Source organism: Pararge aegeria, chromosome 14 (assembly GCF_905163445.1).
Source record: "Pararge aegeria chromosome 14, ilParAegt1.1, whole genome shotgun sequence".
Classification (NCBI taxonomy): domain Eukaryota; kingdom Metazoa; phylum Arthropoda; class Insecta; order Lepidoptera; family Nymphalidae; genus Pararge; species Pararge aegeria.
The window spans coordinates 10431574-10452753 of record NC_053193.1 but is presented as its reverse complement, the minus strand read 5'-3'; the positions used below and the strand labels follow the sequence as shown (position 1 = coordinate 10452753).

At 33.7% G+C, this 21180-nt stretch overlaps 2 protein-coding genes across 2 annotated transcripts; one reads left to right on the top strand and one right to left on the bottom strand.

The window, feature by feature from the left end:
- The first annotated feature begins 112 nt into the window (after nucleotides 1-112).
- Nucleotides 113-2277, top strand: LOC120629237 (nibrin). The gene has a single exon (XM_039898107.1). The coding sequence runs from the start codon at nucleotides 246-248 to the stop codon at nucleotides 2124-2126; it is 1881 nt and encodes a 626-aa protein (XP_039754041.1). The 5' UTR covers nucleotides 113-245; the 3' UTR covers nucleotides 2127-2277.
- LOC120629238 (ribosomal L1 domain-containing protein CG13096) lies at nucleotides 2178-4707 on the bottom strand. Its single transcript, XM_039898108.1, has 5 exons — nucleotides 4211-4707; nucleotides 3455-3593; nucleotides 2901-3327; nucleotides 2628-2796; nucleotides 2178-2352 (listed from the first exon to the last, which is right to left on the bottom strand). The coding sequence occupies exons 1-5, from the start codon at nucleotides 4564-4566 to the stop codon at nucleotides 2289-2291; spliced, it is 1155 nt and encodes a 384-aa protein (XP_039754042.1). The 5' UTR covers nucleotides 4567-4707; the 3' UTR covers nucleotides 2178-2288.
- Between the last annotated feature and the right edge of the window lie 16473 nt (nucleotides 4708-21180).

The window sequence follows — 21180 nt, the reverse complement described above, 5'->3', positions numbered from 1 at the left end:
CTCTTGCCTTAGTATTCCCATGCATGAAAACATACTCTTTGAAATTTTATTAGTCTATGCTTTATCTTTAGTTTATTTATTGGTCTGTGATCTTTAGTCTGTGTGTAAATGCGATTGATGCTTTCTGCTGTCGTCAAAGAAAAGTTAAAATTATTATTAAATATCTACGGTTTTGAAAGCTTGTTCGTAAATTTAATGAAAACATTTAGTTGTATTATATAGACCAATCTTCAGAGGGTGGTAAGATGTGGTACCTAACATCGGAAAGTGATAAAAGGGTCATATTTGTTTTGCCGGACAAAAATATCATAATTGGAAGGAGTGTGGACGCGCAAAATTGCAATTTTGCTATACCAGATGACCAATCAATTAGTAGAAAACATGCTACTTTATTTATATCAGAACGGGCTCTGTATATAAAAGACTTAGGTTCTAAGTATGGAACTTATGTCAATAACTCTGAAAAAATTGAAGAAAACGTTATGTTAAAACTCAATTCAACCGATGTTGTCAAGTTTGGCAAAATAGGTTCCATTTGGAAAGTCCAGGAAATAAATTTTACCACATGCACATCCACATTAAAAGGAGAAAATTTACAAAACCTTAAAACACTAATAACTTCATTGGGAGGAACTCTAAAGGGCGAATGGGATGATACATGTGCATATTTAACAATGCCTGCAATAACATTGACAATTAAAGTAGTTTTGGCATTAGTGCAGAACTCAAACATTGTTACAGTTAAATATTGGAATAAGTGCCTAGAAGCAGCCATTAACAATAACCCACTGCCAAATGCAAGTGATTATACACCTCAAATATTAGAATCCACACTCAACAAAGAAAATGTGTCTTTTCTTCCGAATAAAGATAGGAGTTCTTTATTTGCTGGAAAAACAGTGATATTCTTTTCTAGACGGCAATTGGAGATGTATAAGATGGTATTGATGAAGAGTTCTGCAACAGCTTTGCTATTGAGCGATACAAAAATGACAAAGTCTGGTCTGTGTGATAACAATGTTATTGTTATTCAGTATAATTTGAATTTTGCAGGTCAAGACACTCAGTCCCAAAAAGATCAAATTCAGGAAATATCTAACTATCTTAAAAGTAAGGGGAAAAGGGTTGTGGCTGATGCTGAAATTGGCCTGGCTATATTATTCTGTTCTACAAAGAAATACTGTAATCCTGAGTTTAATTTCTCCTCTGAAGTTATAAAACAGGTGCCCAATCAAGATATTCAGAAAAACATATTGGCCCAAGAGTCTCAAGAACCTTCCCAGGCAATATATAAGAAAGAAAATGTGATTATTGATGAAAGCTTGACAATTAAACATTCCTCAAATGATGACAGTATTGGAGCTTCTAAAAGAAAGCTCAGCGAAGATGATGATAGTGTTACATCCAATATGAAAAAAAAACTGGCAATTGAAACCACTGTCACAATGCAAAATAACTCTAACAAGAGATGTGGTGAAGATGTGAATAATTTGGAAAACAAACCATCTAAGAAAATGGCCCTTGGGAATGATGATGAGGATGATATGTTTAATTTCTTAAAACCTGTTGCTAAAGATTCAAATGAAGTGAATCAAAACAAGAAGTTAAACTTATCAAAGCCATTAAAGAGAAAGCATAGTACAGATATGGATGAAGATGAGCTGTTTAATTTTGTTGATAATGGCAACAAAAAAGCTGCTGTTGAAGCTAGCAGCAATATTTTAGATCCTTATGATGAAGATGAAGTCTGTCCAATAAACAAACCCAAAACTGTAATTGATGATAAAGTTGACATAAATAGCTTACGGGGATCAAAATTAGAGGAATTAAAGAAAATTAATGCAGACATACCATGTAACAAGAATATTAAGAAAGAAGATGTTTCTGAATTAGATAGCAAGTTTAGCAACATTGATTTAGGAACCATAACAGTTTTAATAAAAACAGATTTGATTGTAAAAAAGGAGCCTATACAGGTAATATCTCCTGAGGGTGGATTGAAAAATTTCAAGAAATTTAAAAAGGTTTGGCCCGTCAAAATGCAAGTTACTGTTGTTCCACGGTCATCCCTTAATATCAACAAGACTGATTCAAATGTAGTAGGGGAAACTACAGTTAATTCCTAGAAGGAAATAAACTGACAATATCAATATGCAATTAATGAAAAAATTGTTATGTACTCTGCAATGATTATAATTATTATTAAAATAAACAATCAAGAGACACAATGTATAGAATATTTCATTTATGTTAAAATAAAGGAACAAATTTTCTTAATGTGTTGTGTTTTATTCATCATCATCACTAGAGAATATGTCTTCATTTTCAGTATCTTCATTCTCTTCAATATCACTGGAAAATATTGAGGGTTATTAATATTGAACCTTACAAATAAATATAAATAAATTTATTTACTATTACTACTGCTTGCTTCCAACTATTATATTTGTTGCAATTGATGGAAATTCAATAACCTGGCATTCCCCTATGGATGTTAATTAAACCCATACTATTGCGACCATACCTATTTTCTTAACAGCAGTCATATTGGTAGTTAAGCTTTAGGTTTAGTAGTAGCATCCTGAGACTTATTTGTATAAATGTTTAAGTTCCATAAAATTAATTACCTGTCATTCTTTGCCCTTTTTCTCTTATTTATTTTTTTCAAATTAACTGTTCCATCTGGAGCTACTTGAACAATATTTCCTGGTGTGGTTGTAAGTTCATCTTCATAAATAACAAAGCTCTTAGGCTTATTTTGTTTTATTCTAGGTGCTGAGATTGAGTTTGATGGTCCTGTAAAAAATTGAACAGTATATAATTAAACTCATAATTATGAATTAAATATCTTGGTCTTGTTTAACAAACTGTGTTATATATACAAAATTAATAGAACTTACGTAAGGTAAGATATAATGGCAGTGACAATGATAGTGGCAATTTTATTGAGAGGGATCTTATATTTGCCTCTCCTCCAGGGAATTTATCTTTCAATTTTTGTACTAATGCCAAAATATTTTCTTTTATATTGCTCTGTGACATAGCTGTGTGACCCACAAGAACAGTTGATGTCTGCCCCTCACTAATGCGCAACATAACTGTGCGTAAACCATTATGAATATTCTTCTTTAAATCTTTTTTTTCATTTATTTTTACAGGTATTAGCATGTTATGTTTTGCAAAAAACATTTTTCCTAAAATGTGTGATACATGATTCAATACCCTATTGTCTACCATAATAAAATCATGCTGAGTGAGCAATCTACGTTTCAGTTCATACTGATCATATTCTACTCGTAACTGTCGCATAGGCAGCACAGTCTTAACCTGAAAATAAAAGAATAATTTATTTAATTTATTAATATCAAGATATACACAATTAAATAAAAAATATGTGAGCAGAACACAGTAGCTAAAATAAGTTAACTATTCAACTGAATTTATAGAAACTTACAGTAGTAACTCCAGCTCCTCTTAACATATCTTCCCAGTGTTCTATTGTAGGATCATGGTCAATCTTCTTTCCTTTCTTTAAATCTGGTGTCACCAGACACACTTCACCAGTTTTTGATAAAGTAGAGTGTGGTAGAACACTGAAATTATGTTTTAATAAACATGTTAATTATGTAAACCGAATTGAAGTATCACTCTCTCGGACAGTCAAGGAAAACATCAAGGTAACCTGCACACCTGAGAGTTATAATGTTCTCAAAGGCATGTGAAGCATACAAATACTTAGTCAGTGTGGTGGAATACAGCCCCATAACTACAGTATGTTTGAGAGAAGGACCCATTTCCTGTAGTGGGTCGCTAACATTTTGTTAATGATGATGATGATGATGATCATATTTGTATCTTGCCATAAATACCTCATCATATATTTTCTATGGGGGTTTTATTTCAAATTATATTGGACCTACTTTAATAACGGATTTGGATGCTTACTAAAAACACTTGAACCAGTATTATTTTAAAATGAATAGTATTAAAATAATACTGGTATATATTATATACCTTGTCATTGTTAAAAAAAAGGATCATAATGCTAAAAAAGATTATCAACAATATTAAAATAACACTGCTTTAAGCAAGGGTAGTAGTAGCCTTTGAACATGAAATTCTTGTTTCTTAAGAGAGCAGGCCAGCAGTGAAATTTTCACAGACTGAAGATAATAGATCTTAGTATAATATTAATCGCATAGCTACTTACATTCTTATGTTGCCCTTGGTGTTGGGGATTTTAATGCAGCGTATCTCTATGAATATTTGTGTTTCATCACCGAAAATTGCATTCTTTTTGTCATAATGATTAGTTAACTTTTCTAAAGCAACTAAACAAGAAGTAACTAGATCCTCTGTTATAATTTTCGATGGCATTTTAAAATGGGATTTTTTCTTCCTTTTAACAATATTGGTAGAGTTATCTTTTACTTTATTAATGGTCGGTGCTGGTGGTGGTTTCTGTAATATTTTTTTATTTTTCTTCAAAGTTTTAGCTTTTTTGGCCTTTCCAGTTTTTACTTGTTCCTTTTCCGGTTTATGTTGGGGAATTTTAACAGATACCATTTTTATTGGTATTTATGAATTATCGCATATATAATTGGTTTTCAGCTCAGAACTCGAAATCACGTTTTTTTTGATAAAATACAACTAGACGAAATAAAAATAACCTTAAAATCCGAAATGTCAACTAAATGTGGTACACAAACGTCAAAGTACTGTTTTTTTCTTTATTTAATTTTTATGTGGCTCCGGGTGCCACAATTTTTGAGCCCACAAACAAAACAAATAGTATAGAGCAAAGATGACACGAATTCCTCCCGTATATTCGATTTATGAACATCATTACGAGGAAAAACATAATAATATAATACATAATAATACCCCACAAAATTTACGTACTAAACAATAAAAATATTACTAATATAAATACAACGTACGGGTGAAATAGGCAAAAGTTTGCATAAAATCGTCAATTTTACCTGAGTTTTCATGTTATATTTATCTATATAAAAAAAATTGTATTCTGGATTTCTTGGCTTTAAAACGGAATACGTTAAAATAAGGAATACTATAAATCGAGCATATAATAATTTTATATCGCGACCGTAAATTAGGTTAGTTATAATGAATAACATAAAATTTGTAGAAAAGCTAATTAAATTTTTCAAGTTTTTTTTAAGGCGTTTTAAATTAGTTGCTTTCAGCTTTTGATGTTGAGACAACCAAGACAGAGATTTTGCCGACGATGCATGACATCGTAAGCAAAGTTCTTAATCTCCATAGAATATATCGTATTAAATAGAGACTAACGGATGCCTACATCCTAAAAATAACCTGCTTAAGAAACATAGGGAAGAAGGAATTCCGAAAACAGGATAGCCCACACCACCAGAACAACAAAATTAAAATTGAGTTTATGGCAAAAAAATTAAATTTGAGTTTTAGGGTTCGAGGTATCTATCCCTTAATGTGATTTTATGTGTGTGACAGCATGTTGCAGGATGTGTTTCTTGCATGCCCTGCGAAGTGCTGCTTTGTTGGCGATGGTTTTTACTTGGGCATCTTCACGGGGCCATCTGCATGGTCCGTCAACTATTATAACCAAAAAAAAGATTTTATTATTTCTAAATCACACAGAAATACTTTATATATGTATAGTAAATAGTGATTATATAAACCTAAATAAAATAATGGCATTTGGTATTTACTTGAAGGCGTTTTCAACCCTCGTACTTCGGAGATCACTTTAAGTTGTTACCGATAATTCATTATTTATTTAAACTTAATCTTGGTTTATCTACTATAGCACAATAATATAATAACTTATTTTTTTTTTCTTGTCGAACAAGAAAAAAAAAAAGTAAGTCATTATAACCACCAACCCGCATTGAGAGAGAATTGCCCAGCGGTTGGATAGATGCCATTCTTATTATATGTAATGAGTAATGAACATACTCGTAAATGTTGAACATTTTGATTACTGTCAACATCCCTGTTGCGTTCTTCATAACGCTAAAAATGTTAGTATTTCTCGTTGAGTTTTTGTAGTGTGCGACGACAGTTTGGGATTGGGGCGCCCGCCGCACAGGGCAAGTGGGCCTTTGCGGCGGGCCGCTGTTTTTTGTTGACTCTACTTCAAACGCGCTAGAGGACTGTTTTGCTTGCTCTCATGTTAAACTACGAGCGCTTTAAAGTTTTAAGATCAAATTAAAGCTGCAAACAAAACATTGCGGCGTGTATTGATTTTACTTTTCCGGCATAAATTGCTTTTATTCTTCTTCTCAATTGACCCATAAGTACTAGTACTACGTAGATATCATAACATAGGTTATAATCAAGCGTCCACCACTGAATAAGACTTTTATTTATAGGTACATAGCTTTTCCAAGTAAATCGTACCATGCAAGGTGGTCATCCCAAAACGAGGCTTCTTATTTTATTCATTATTTATGTACCATAAATTGTGATTGTGAACATAAGATACATGAAGTGTACAAAGGAAAGCTTATCTCTATAAGAGATCTCTTCCAGCTACCCCAGGATGTGAGTAAGATGATTTAATTGTGGTATAGGTCAAATAAAGGTACAATATACTACATAATAACTACTAAGGATATTCAATATATCTATCTTATCTTTAAGGCATAAGGTCAACGTTTAAAATTCAAATTCAAATTTCATTTATTTCAAGTAGGCCTAATTAATAAGCACTTTTGAAACGTCAAGTCAGTCTGTTTGTTGTGACTCTACCACCGGTTCGGAAGGCAGATTCTACTGAGAAGAGCCGGAAAGAAACTCAGCATATTGCTCTTTTCCAACACAATTTTAAAGTTTAACAATCTTTAGAATTTTTCCGTTTTGTGAGAGATGAGAGCGGAGTGACTTGCTTCCAAGCAGCCTTGTCGTTAAGGAATTCATCAATCGTGTAGTAACCACGATTTGTTAAATTTGTTTTAATATATTGTTTAAACTTAGGTAAAGGTAGATCTAATAATACCTTCGGTATCATGGCATAAAAGCATATACCCATCCCCACAAAGGATTTCTGTACTTTTCTCAGACGATATGCAGATATCACTAATTTTTGTCCGTTTCTAGTTAGTCGACTGTTTATATCTATTTTTTGTTTACAATTACTTATGTTTTGTTTAGTAAAGACTATATTATTATAAATATATTTATATTAAAACAGTAGTTTTATTTTAAAACAGTTACATTGTTTAGATAGTAATTATAACCAGGACCGTAGGCTTAACGAGCTCTCCGAGATACAGAGGTGTATATCACCAATTTCCTAACTCGCAAAACGCATCTAACAATCCATAACGGGGCCCGAGAACTCAGAGCACCGACAAGATAGATGTGTGTACCGTTGTTCGAACTTGGTCCGCCCGAAAGTAAAGTCGTGACCTCTAGGCTATCAGCGCAACCCTATATAATAAATATATTATATATGATTTAGAAAAAAAAATGTTGGATGCATCAGGTCGGTCAATTTGTAGATAGGTTTATCTATTTTACACTTTTAAACCTATGTAAGTGTGATACCAGAAAGCTTCACTTTAAAAAAACACTACTTACTACGTGCTAAATTTATTTTGTCTGAAATTCTGTACAGACTCGAGGGTTGGTAAAACGCCAGACTTTTAAATGACTTGGTTTAAAAATTACGCATAACATTATAAATAACTCGAGCTACGCTTTGCGGTATAAGAACCTTTTAATGCAAGTTCACTGTGGTATAGCGGAAAACCCGTCTACGGATGCAGATTGTACGATTTCTTCAAAAGAATCTGGAGGCAATAAGCGAAAGCTTTTAATTAAAGGTGGCTAAGGAGTTGCTAATTGCCAAAGCTGTTATCCATGTCGCCACCAACCTAGACATTCTTTTTGAAATTCAGCCTTTTTATTAAAACACCTCTTAGCTGTACATTGACTTTTGACTGTTATTGATTTAATGAGTAGGCAAGTACTTATACGACCAACCTCATATTTTATCATTTATGTGTATAGGTATATTATATGTGTGATACATGTTTATCTTACTGCCTTGTTGGTCTAATGCTGAGCATGTTCGACTGCGGATCAACTTAGTTCGATGCCAGGGCCAGTGAAGAAATTCTTAGTGGTACTAAGTTTGGTGAGTCACCCCCGTGTCTCGGAGAGCGCGTTAAGCGTTCGGTAATGCGCCTGATCGGACTATGAAAGTGAGGGAATAGGTGAAATTAGTACACCTGTGTTTGCGCGCACACTTGTGCACTATAGTATTTTCAAATCTCTCTGGATTGTTTGTGTAGATAAATACTTGCGTGCGTTTAGTTACAATTTTTTTGCGAAAAAATGTTTAGTTTATATGTTCATCTTTGATGCATCAACCGAGAGAAGTATTTTGGTGTTTTTTTTTGGAATCGAGATGTGGTTGGGGTTTTTTAAATATTTAGAGATTGGCATAAACTACTTTTAATGCAAAAATAAAACGGATTCTAAGTAAAGGGGTTCGGGTGAAATAGATATAAAAATCATATTTTGGAACTACATTTTCATGCTAAAGTGACTGAAAAGATTGTGATGAAATTTGGTTTAAAGGTACGCAGGACATAGAATAGGATTCTTTTGTACCAAAATTCTCGAATAAACCAGGTATTTTAAGTGACTTTGTCGGTTTGTCATTATTTCCCGCAGCGCCTTTCGCATTTCTAACATTATTAGCGAAGTATGGAATATTAGACGCATGCTGCTGCTACTTTGCCTGCGTGTAAAGTACACGCAGGCAAAGTAGCAGGCAGAATTAATCCGTAGTAATATTATAAAATGTCTGCTTGCTTGTTTTCTTTGCTCGGGCTCAAGCGCTGTACCCAGTAGCGTGCATAGAGGGTATGCACAGGGTATGGAGATGATATAAAATAAGGAAAATCCCCAGAACGAGCTATAAATAATTAAAAAAAGCTATAAATGCTTTTTATAACTCTTACAATGCCTATCCTTAAGTTCGCTCCAATCTGTTAATATGGTAATTGTATATCTGTATACCTACCGTCACCACACGGCGTAATTAGTAGTTACATAAAAGGAGAAATAAAACTTCACACAAGTCTGTATAGAAAATATGTTTATACGTAAGAAGAAAATGCTTAGTTCGCAATTTTCTCCCAACTGTAACAGACAAATGTTTTATTTAAGAGATTAAACTGGCCTTTGTGTTACTTTGTAAGCTAGAGAAAATAAATTATTAAGGGTAAGGTAATCGCCTCAGCTGAGGGTATACACACGCTCATGCCGTATTTTTATTCAACAGCCGTAGCTTGTGTTGGCGTCGTTAATCTATAGTAGGTTTTATGTATACGTATAAGTAAGCAATAGTAGTTACTTATATTTACTTGAGTACCTCCTTAGCTCAGCGGTTAGCGCTATGGTTTTAAGTATGTGGTTCGATCCCGCGCAGGGGTATTTGGGATTTTTTTTTATTCAAAGCACCACCAACACAAACACCATTGGCATGATAATAGCCTTAGGTACTAGATATACATATGATTCAACTTATAGGTAGTTACAACATGGTTAATAACTATAACCGACGACGCTAAATAAAGATGTAATTTATATAACAAGAAAAAGGAAATGAAAAAAAAGAAAAAAATCAAAATGACGATATATTAATTTTAAAAATAAAGAGTGGACAAAATAAACACCCTAAGCAATATTATAATTTCTGAATTTTCTCGGGTCTGGTCTGGTCTGGTCTGGCTTAGTATTAACACGAGTTTCTCAGTAGAGGGAAGGACATTTAAATTTTTTATTCGACTAGCAGTTAGCCTTTGAATGCAATCTTACCTGATAAGTTATGCAGTCTGAGATGGTAGCGCGCTAAACTGTTAGAGATATGGCTGTTATACTCTACCCTACACGGTTTCTACCCAGCATCGTATTGAGACGTTTATCGCTTTCTTCTCTTGCACATCTTAGTCGGAAGGGTGGTAATTAACAGAGAAAATTAAGAAAATAGAAATTCCCAAATTGTTCTTGCTAGGAATCGAACCTGGGAGCCCCCACTTTATAAGACCACAGCGCTGATAACTGCCTAAACTCTCAATATAAAAAAGTAACAAGTTTTATTAGTATGCAGTTGTAGGTATGTAGGCGGTAAAAGTTGAAAGCTAAAAAACTATACGCGGAGGTACGTGACAAAACTTTTAGAGACAAAACATGGTCAATAGTCTTTTATTACTCGTCTTATGTCTCGGCTCCAAACCACTCCCTTTCCTAACAAAAAGTTTTATTGCGTTGAAAAACTTGAAGATTTTGCTCCGTTAGCGGACAGAATTTTTAGAATTTATATTTCTTACATTCCTTTCTACATAAATATTCTCTGAAAAGAAATAAATTGACATTAATTAACCGCCTCGTTAGTGTATAATGTAGGGGTTTACAAACCGCTACATTTACTGTGTGACTACGGCTGGCGATGTCTTGGATTCGACTCTCGTGTCACGCTTCGGGTCGAAACTTTCATTTGTTTTTTATTTCAAGAAATTTAGTTTTTTGGTCGGTCCCGTTTATTTTCACTAATACATATAACAGTTGGTTAAGCCCGCTAACACGCATTGGAGTAGAGTGGTAGGGCGAAGCATTAAAAACCATCTGTCCTAGAAAGAGAGGCCCTTTCCCAGCAGAGCACGTTAAAAGGTTGATCATAAAATTACATGGTGTTTAATATATTAAGTTAATAGGAAAATTTGTAATTTATCTAATAATCAAATTAAAGGATAAAATTGACGGCTTAATTGAATTCCATCGAATAGCTTTTTATACTACTTATGTTACTATAAAAACAAACAAGATGAGGTTGGGAGGGGCATCTTATGGTAGCAAACCAAGACGTTGAAAAAAGAACATCATCAAGTTGAGAAATTAATAGAAATAAATAGGTATCATATTGGAAAAAATGGTTTTAAATATTAAAATGTTTTTAGGGTTTTTTTTTATCTTTTTTGGTTAAGATAGCTCTACTATAATTGTCTCAAAAACTCGATCTGTATAAATTGTTAAAGCCATTTCCTGAATATTTTGCATGTTCCATAAATTAAATAACGTGGAAATAACTGAAAGGTAGGTGGGACAGTTTATTGCATATAAAACATTAATGCACTTTCAGTTATATCAGTTTTATACGTCGTAAAATATGCTTCTCACTCGCTATCCACTACTGCTTGCAGTAAAAGTTAATGTTAAAAGGCTCTGCCTGCCGATACATGCTATTGCTACTTTGAACTGTTCTAATAGTTTTAGTTCTGAAGATCTAGACAGTATTTACGTATAAAACAATCACTTAATCCGATTATGTTTTTTTTGTTGCGGGTTTTCCGCAATTGTTAAATAGTTGGAAAATCCAAAAGTGCACGCCTCATAATCTCATTCATTACAATAAATTTGATATTATTTGTAAATTTTTAAAAGTATTTATAAAATAATAATTAAACTAAACCTTATTATACCGTTAAAAGTAATAGGCTTCTATTCCCCAATATACTGATGCCTATAATTATCGGTTATCGTGACCATAAGATAAGGGCACACACATGGACGTCCAAGACAGTACTTTTTTAAACAATTTTTTAATTAGTTTAAATAATAAAAAGAGATTTAAAAATATCATGAGTATTAAAAATAGTGTTTTTTTCTCAACATTTGTCTATTTATATTCACTTACTTATAAAAAAAGTGACATTTTAAGGTGGAGAATCACTCGATGTACTTAAACTGACAGTAATACCCACCTCAACGCTTCGCTTATGAGGCGTGCAAAACACAAATTTTTTGCCGTTTATTTCCTTTTACTATTTTTCAACCAATCATTGTGTTTCATAACAACCTCCTCCAGAATGAGAAGGGTTCAAGGCGTAGTCCACCACGCTGGCCAAATCAGGATTGGTAGACTTCAATCACCCTGGAGAACATAAAAAACTTGCAGGCCTACAGATTTCCTCACGATGCGTTCCATCAGCTTAGTGCTTAAATTACAAAAACACATAACTCGAAAAAGTTATGTGGTTTTAAATTAAGGCAAAGGTGCGTGCCGGGCGATCGAACTCCGTCCCACCGAAGGGGAAGCTGAAGCCGTATCCACTAGGCCATCATCGCTTCATCTGGATGTCCTCAAAAGTCCGATTAGCCGTTTATTAAGTACCTAACTAACATTCACAGTCATTCAGTATATTTCACATCCAAACCTCCACACATCCATATACATCTAAGTGCAGGGAAACATTATGATAAATTACAAGTTAATGATCGCGTAGCAGTGCTACGCACTTCTTGCTACGCTGTTCTTTGTGTTTTCAACATATCAAGGCATAAAGGAAATTCTGGTTGCTGTTTCTTAAAATTAAATAAACAGTCAGATTCTTTTTAAAAGGTTCCTTTAAACTTTTTATGCTTTAGGTACCTACAACCTTAGGTACCTACTTTAGGTACAATAAAATAATACAAAATATAATATTTTTCTGCAACTATAATGGATTTCTTAAGCCAAAGTTCTTACTTAATGCCTAATAATTGTGAACTCTTTAAAATCTTAAATATTTGTTACCCAAAAAATTCCAAGCTTCAAAATGAAGTTTCAAACTAAACTGCAATTTAAGTTTGAGAAACTAGCTCATCTCTCGTGCTCTTGTATCAGAGATAGGAAAATGATTAATAGCTTACCTTTAGAACTTTATTTTGTTATCATGCAAGTTTTTTGAAATGAAGTAATTCGTAAATGTTCAACCGAAAAAGCCGAAACGAAGAAAACTGCAATTAAAAAAAACACTGTTTTTAAGTTTCAGATTGTAGATAGACAAATTGCAGATAATATTTCATCTTTAAAATATATCGTTATGAATTTGTCATCGTTATCGCGATGTAATTGGAGCTTTACAAATATATCTTGATAGGTACCTACGTCTCTTTGATCGATAGTGTCATGTAAAACAATTTTATATCTAAAAAGCACTCTTTTTTTCCTTGCATTGCACCTACAAGTTGTGACTACCACTCAACTGATGTAAATATAATGGACCACATAAATAGCATCTCTTTAGACGAGATAATTCGTTTACACCGGCAAAACAAATTATATTTTGTTAAATAATTCCTATCCCACACGGACTGCTAATATTGGTTCCTACCATTGGCAGGATGTATAAAACGATATTTAGTCTATATGCACTTTGTCCGTCTGTCTGTCTATCAAAGTCCTATAGTTATTGGACATAAGTACATAATAAATGATTTCTAAATTTTTTCTTGTACTCTATATAAACCATATATCTTTTTGAGTATCAATAGAAAGCATTTTTAAACTGAGCATAGGTATTTTTTTTAACGCACATTGGGGGCTACAAAGTAAGTAGTTTATTCCGTCCCAAGGTCTATGCTATCTGTCTATCTTTCTGATATAATCACAAAAAAAAACAAACAAGCTTGACGTTGTAAAAGTGATTTTAGGGTAAGGCTTCTTCAAATACATTTTACTTAACGTTATGTAGGTACGAGGAATAATAATTTCAACGTGAACCACTGGTTCAAAAGTTTATTAGGAAGCAACCTAAATACTGTCAAAAGTCCGATACTTTGGTAGCAGCTGCAAAAGGTAAAAGCTTAAGGCGGGAATCCAATTTCTCTCGCAATAAAGCTACAAGAGTGATAACATATATTTATGTAGCAGCGAGATAGTAGATGGAGATTGTGACTGTGATACTGTTAATGAAACTTTGACCCACTATACTAGATTCTTCTTCTTCTTCTTCTGCTTGCGGCTCAGGTTCGCCTGGTCGCTGGTGTCACGTCGACCGGCTACGATCTATTGTGACGCCGCTGTCTAGATCTCCCAGCAAGCATTGGTCGCCGCCAGGAATAGCAGCACTTTCCTTGCTTGAAGAAGTTTAGCATCTTCTGGTTGTATTATATACTTCCCCAAAAGAGTGCTGCGTTTATGCATCAGCGCGGGGCAGGTACAGATTAAGTGCAGCGGCGTCTCCGCAGCCTCTTTATAGAGTCTACATAGATTTGTGTCCTGCAGCCCACAGTGCCCCGTAAGCGCTTGCACTAGGATGTATAGTTAAGGTTTTTTCTGTTGAGTGCTACTGCCTCAGACGCAGGCCCTTCTGTTGAGTGGTTTTATTTGCACTCGAGAGTGGTTCATTCCTGGGAGTTGTCTCCAGCGAATGAGTGAAAATAGATTAACCTACCTATACTAGATGCCACATGAAAAAGCACTAATTTAAACATCATATACCTACTAAGTCATCATACCAACCTATTACCGGTCCACTACAAGGCACGGGGGTCCTCCCACAATGAGAAGGGTTAAAGCCGTAGTCCACCACACTGGCCCAGTGAGGATTAGTGGTTTCCTCACGATGTTTTCTTTCACCGTTAAAGTAAGTGATATTATAAATTCTTAAAACGCACATTACTCAGAAAAAAGTCGAGGTGCGTGCCGAGATTCGAACTCGCTCCCCCGATAGTTAAGTCGAAGTCCTACTCACTGGGCTATCACCGCTTTTAGTTCTACTGTCACATACTAGGAACCCAGAATAAAATATTATCAGGTATATAGCGAGTGCAGATGGTTTTTTAGTTAAATTGACATGTTGATTGAGCAGAGATGAGCTAAATATAAACCTGCTGTTTAGCTATTTGGAAATATAATAGCAATGTTTTTTGAAGACACCTAGATTGAATAACTAAGCTTACTTACTTACTTACTTACTTACTTACTTACTTATAACCTACTGATATTAAAACCATTACAATAAATGTTTATTCTATAAATGCTGTTGAAATATATAATAAAGATACCCAAAATCGTGTAGTGTACGGCTTATATTTATTGTAAATATTAATTTTAGTTTGTAATTATTATTTTCCTAGAAAAATACATTTTTCGTTGATTAGGTATTTAATTATAGAGAAGTTCTAAAAAGTATAATCTATAAAGAAGTTGGTGAAGTGCTTATATACTATAAATAGAAGAGATAGAAACCAATGATGTTGAGACGTGATCACGTATAAATAGTACGCGAAAGTAGAGCTAGATTGTTAATAGAAGTTCGGATCAGAAACGTAACATATTACTTTGTAACTACGTGACTAAAGTTATATTTCTCAATATACGCGACATCAATTCACTTATTTCGTCGGTAAAGACTCACACGGAGAGTTTTTTTTGAGAAAATAATAAAAGAGAAGTAATTTGAAGAAACTTATATAATTTTCATTTACATTGGCCTGATTAAGATTTTAAGTTTTTTTTTTATATTAGACTTTGCATTTTTATTTGTTAAAGGAATTGCAACTCATATTACATACAATTGTCAAAATGGGTTGCAATATTTAAATGAATCAGATATCATTCGGTTTGGTTTAAGTAATACGCAGCCACAGAATTTAGAATTTAGAAAAAAAGCAATATACTACTAAAATACAATATACTATCACAGTTCAATTATTTTAATACTGGCCTGATGATATAAGGTCTGTGAAAATAAGAATATAAACTACGCTTTTAACAAGCGTCGCTTCTGGTTGATTTTAATTTGCGTATTTTGACAAGAATTGTCTGAGGATTTTGGTTGCATTACTTATCCATAAGTAATGTAATCCGAATAATAAAAACGTTGCAAAAAATATTTGTGGTTCCAAACAAACGAATAGTCAGGGAAACCGCAATGTAAAGAGTCGGCGTTTTAACGCCCTTTTTGTGAATCTTGGCACCTTTCCAGCTAGACTTTACTTACGCAGGCTGCTGTCAATAGAGAATGAAGGTTTGAAAAAGGTTGATCGAATTAAGTACCTGTTCAAATATTTTTTTCGCTAGAATACATGGATCAGTGTTAGACGTAGCAGTTTCTATCATTCATAAGTCGTTTTTATATAACCGGTGGATCTTTGTTATAGTCCTGCGAAAAGAATATTTTTAATTCCTCGTCAAGGAAATTAATATTCTAAAATTTATTTTATTGTTTACCAATGACTATTTACCAGTAAACCAACCAACAGGTGAGGATCTATCACAATAAACTTGTCTATGAAATTCATATTTCAAAACGTATTAGACTATTTACGAATATCTGTTTATTAGTTTACCTACCAACAGGTGAGGATAATCGCTTATTGTAATCAGTTTAATGCTCCGGTCAAGTTAGTAATACCAGGTTATCTCGTGAACCTGCTTTTTGCTCTTTAAACGTTTAGTACCAATTGCATGGGTTATGGGGCAATTTTCAAGGACAATTTTTAATGACCCAAATAGGATTACAATAATTATGATGAAACAAGAACGTCAACAACATTATAATAATATTGAAATGTCAGAAGAGGAATATGTTGCTATGGAATATACGCGAAAAGTTGAATTCTAGGTAGGTAAATATGTTTGATAGACGGTAATATTGATGCGAATGTAACTACACCTTACAGAAAGTATTTCTTAAAGACGAGCAATCTTTTACTAGGAAAATCGAAAAATTCTCACAGAGGCAAACGTTATCTAAGTGAATTGACCTATCTAATGCACTAGCTTAGATTATACTTAATGTAGGAAACTGCACAGTACTGGATATTAAAACACTCAAGTGAAAAGTTAGTACTTTTCTCTTAACTCACACTCGTGTTTTATTCACCACTAATATATCACGATCATTTCATTAACCACTTCTATGCTAATTTTTTGCCTGCCGTACGTGTTGCATGGCAAAATTGGACGAAAAAAAAATTCTTTAAAGATAAAAGTTGAAGTTGTGTTATCATCATCCTGTCTCACCTCAACGGATAGACGTCCACTGCTGGTCTTTTGTATAGGGAGTGAGGAGACTGCTTTGGGTAAGACAATTATAGTTAAGAAACAACAACAAACACCCAGAAACATAAATAACCAGATAAACTTTCGTATTTATAATATTAATATAGAACAATAGAAAATACTCGTAAATAAATGTGTCACATCATTCGCCATACAATATTATACAAAAATATTATCTTACTCCTAAAAAACTGTTTCATTATATATTTTATGAGCCAACCTTTTGGATCAGTATTCATGTTTTAAATATTTAAGTGCGAGGAGCTTTTACTACCTTTAAAAATCGGGCCGGATGTGTAGAACAAAATTGCTCCGTTCCCAAGACTAATTTGTTATGCCAAGATATCTAGGAGCAGTGTCTATAAAACTGTGTATGACGGACTATGAGTTCATACTTTTAACACGCAAGAAGCTATAAGAGAAAGTGCAAGAATACTGTTATCTTTGGCGTTCAAACCAATGTTTAAAAAAAAATTGAAACGAACTAAACGTTCTTATGTAATTTAAAAATCAAATCAAAAAAATTTGTGTCTATTTATCACATACTCATATGAATCATTCATACTTAATATATTTTGCATTATTCTGACAAACAAATGTGACAAACAAACAAACATTTTTAAGAATCATTTTTGTAAGTAAAATGAAACATCCTAGTAACGTTAATCAGCCAAACAATGCAGTTTTCAAATTATGTCAATTGGTCCCATGGAACCTGAGCTTGGAATTGATTTGAATTTACGTAATCCCATGTTAGTTCCAAGTCTGTTCCTTCGTATAAAATGTCAGATTTCTCTAATCTTGAATCTGACATTTGCTTACGTGAAAACAAAGGGCACTGAAGTGACAGATTAATTATCTCGATGCTGATTGCATCGACGATCTTCTATGTGGATTGCAATAACTCTTGATGTCGTTCACTCTCGTTTATACGAAATAGTAAACATAGCCACACAACCGGACTACAGAACACGGGTCAGAAAAGGATTCAGGGCGTAGACCGTAGTACACCACGCTGGCCAAGTGCGGATTGGTAGACATCACACGCCTTTGAGCACTTTGCGGAAGCCTCTTAGAATCGCAGGTTTACCCACTATGTTCTTTAACCGTTGAAGAAAGTGATAATTGCTTAGATTAAATTAAAAACGCAGATAACTTATGAAGTTGGAACTCAGCCCACGAAATGGAGTCAAGTGGTCAAGTTTTCACACTTACATATTTATAATTCGGACTGCTCCTCGGAATGTGAAAAAAGTTTTATCAAAAGAACACCTTCAGGTAGCGAACACATTCACAAGGATATGATGAAAAATAACGAATGCGAAATATTCGTATTTAAGATATTATGGCTATGTAGATAGAGATTATTAATTAATTTCCCAGATCAAAAATATTTATTTGAAATTGAACTTTATCTAATTAGAATAACTAATAACTTTGGCTATAATTTGACACTAGTATTTAGTTTGTAATAAGGCAAAAGTATTTGTGCTCTCATTCTTCGGGCTGTTTTACAGCGCTTATCGGGAATCTATTTATAATTGATCGGAGTTCACTTGCCGAAAAATAGTTCTGCAGGTAATAGATGGATCAAAATATCTTAGGACGTTAGCTCTTAGACTACGAGTAAGCTGGAAAATTTGTAGTAATTTTATATTAAGTCTGAATACGGAAGTTGAATATTTGTAATTTATGAGAACAATTAGTTCGATATAGGGTGGTTACATGAACACCAGATGATTGTGTATATCCAATTTGAATTAGGAAATATGAAAAAAGAAGTGCTGTAATTTTTTAAATTAATTGTCTTATACTGAACTGATGATTTAGAATTTGAATTAGAAAATGTACCTACAGAAACAAAAATAACAGAGCTTTTGCTACGTACGTCGACGTTAATAACAAGTAATTTTTATATTTGCTTTACATTATTTCTGGGGTTTGTTGTATCGCAGCTCGTTATATATTATTTTATCTCGCCCTTTATTTTTGTGAAAGGTGGTGTGTTGTTAAACCATAGACCTAATTTACTTATTTCTACGCTTTTAAACCCCGGTATATCCCATTCACGTCCCTTCTTGTTTATTATTCCTTTTGGAAGAGCCATGACTTTAAAAAATAAGTGGGCTAGATGTTACAGAGTACATTCTCAAATACACATGTTATAAGAAAAAAAAACTGCCATAGATGCGAGTAAAAAACCAAAGACAATAATGAATTTCAAATGCTTTAATTAAACCCCTATACATCCGAGCCAAGACGTCGTTCCTCGTTATATATCTTTTTTGGAAAAGACACAAATAAATAATTCACAAAGACACAATCATATTGAATATTACCTGCGATAAAAAAGAATATCAATTAATGCTGGCGACCTGGTCCACTCAACAGTGGACGAGTGGACGCCGAGATTAAGTTGAAAGGAACTCCAGTGTCAACGGATTAATTACAGTGATATTCGTGTTTCTTCTTGAATATTTAGTTTTCAACATCTAAGGAGGACAAATATTCTTGGTAATTCGAATGATTATAAATATAGTGAGATGAGATATATTATAATATGGCTACATCATGATCATTCTTAGCCTATTATTGTTCCACGGCTGGACTTGGCCTCGATTCTTATAGGACAGTGGGCTTTTGGGTCTAGACCTTCTACGCTATATCCAGTAGGGAACAAATAGGTAATTCGAATGATTATAAATATATTATTTTTGTAGAGAGATGAGATTAATTACATGGTTTAACCGCACCGCAGCAGCCTATCAATATCCCACTTCTGGGCACAGGCCTCTTGTCTCACAGGAAACAGCAGAGCCACCACGCTGCTCCAATGCAGGTTGGTGGGCTAAAACGACTTTCAACACAATTGAGTGATAACACGGGCGCAGGGGCTGAAACTGCCATCTTCCTAACTCCGTGCTGGTGCCGAAAATTGTTTTTAGTAGAACTCTGAACTGACACTGACAATTTCTTGACAGATAAACTTTCGGAAATGGAAGCCAGGACTTAGTGTTCCGATGTCGAAAATGGCTACGACCACTATACCCACTATAAAAAAATACTAGCTTCTTATTTATTAATATTATTTGGTCTCTATCTCACCTCACCAATACTTCAATTATTCAATAGTCCATGATAAGTGTTTTGTCATATCTAACACATACTTAGTAGAAAACCGTCCCTCTGCAACAAAATGTAACTGGCTGCGAAACCCATATTCTTAGACCCAGATAGCGTTTAGAATACTCTTAGCTAATGTAATTATCATCATCATCGTGCAATAACTAGAGAAATATGTATGAGCGCTCCATCTACGCCAGGGATAGGCCTATATGAATAAGGAATTTTTGAATTTCAATTTTCCTTTGAACGCTGAGGACAGGTACCTACTTGTTCTAGGGCAGATATAGATTTGTTAGGGTCTTCGTCGGGGGTGTGTTCCATTTGCCTTACATTTGTAGAACTGCGCATACGAATCGTGGCTACCCCGTTTTATAAAACAATATAGGACAAGCATCGAGTATTATTTATTGGACCTTCATAAAGCATTCCGTATATAAAGCACTCGGCAATTATACCCATATCATCCTATAAGATTCCCTGAAATTGATGTCGAATTAAAGATAGCTTCCACATTTTTTTTGTCTTAGTGGGAGGCTACGGCTGTGGCTAATTACAAAGTTTGTTTACCGACAAAAACGTGCGTGTCTTGAAGGGGCATAAAAGAACACTGTTTTTTTATATTTATAGGTAACCATTGAATAAGTGTCGTTTTTGTAACTTAACTTTAGCTAATTTAAATAAATGTATTACAGATTTTTTTGAAACGGCTATGGAGCTATTAACGATTTTACCGAAGCTAACTTCGACTGTAAATAAAAAACACAATTGATGCAGTTGCTCTATAGCTATTGTGTTAATATTAATATTTACATGTCAAACTAGACAAGTATAATAAACTAGTTAATATGCTAAGAATCATAGTTATCAATAATCTATTAAAAAGTAGTAGTGTTTTTTTTATAATGCTGTAATATTTAAACATAGGAACATATTATATAGATTCAAAAAGGTGCTGTTAAGCAGCTCGTAGCTCTTTTAAAAAGATGTAAGATCACAAATATATTATGAAAATTAAACTTAATTTGCTATACTTCGCGAAAAGCAGGATAATCTGTATGGTGTAATTTATAATTTCTTCAATCCTTATACTCCACACCAAACAGATCTTCGGCAATGTACCCTCTACGCACGTTTCGCTCCGAAACCGGAGCATCCTCAGGAGATTTTGTCTTTACTATGTTGACTTAAGTGTCGGTTTGGTGAATAAG

What these genes read in the sequence shown, in the direction of transcription:
- LOC120629237 (XM_039898107.1), top strand. Translation starts at nt 246, where the DNA reads ATGTGGTACCTAACATCGGAAAGTGATAAAAGGGTCATATTTGTTTTG.
- LOC120629238 (XM_039898108.1), bottom strand. Translation starts at nt 4,566, where the DNA reads ATGGTATCTGTTAAAATTCCCCAACATAAACCGGAAAAGGAACAAGTA. An exon ending in ACCAAGGGCAACATAAGAAT is followed by an intron (nt 3,594 to 4,210) that starts GTAAGTAGCTAT and finishes ACATAATTTCAG; the next exon opens with TGTTCTACCACACTCTACTT. An exon ending in GAGGAGCTGGAGTTACTACT is followed by an intron (nt 3,328 to 3,454) that starts GTAAGTTTCTAT and finishes TTTTATTTTCAG; the next exon opens with GTTAAGACTGTGCTGCCTAT.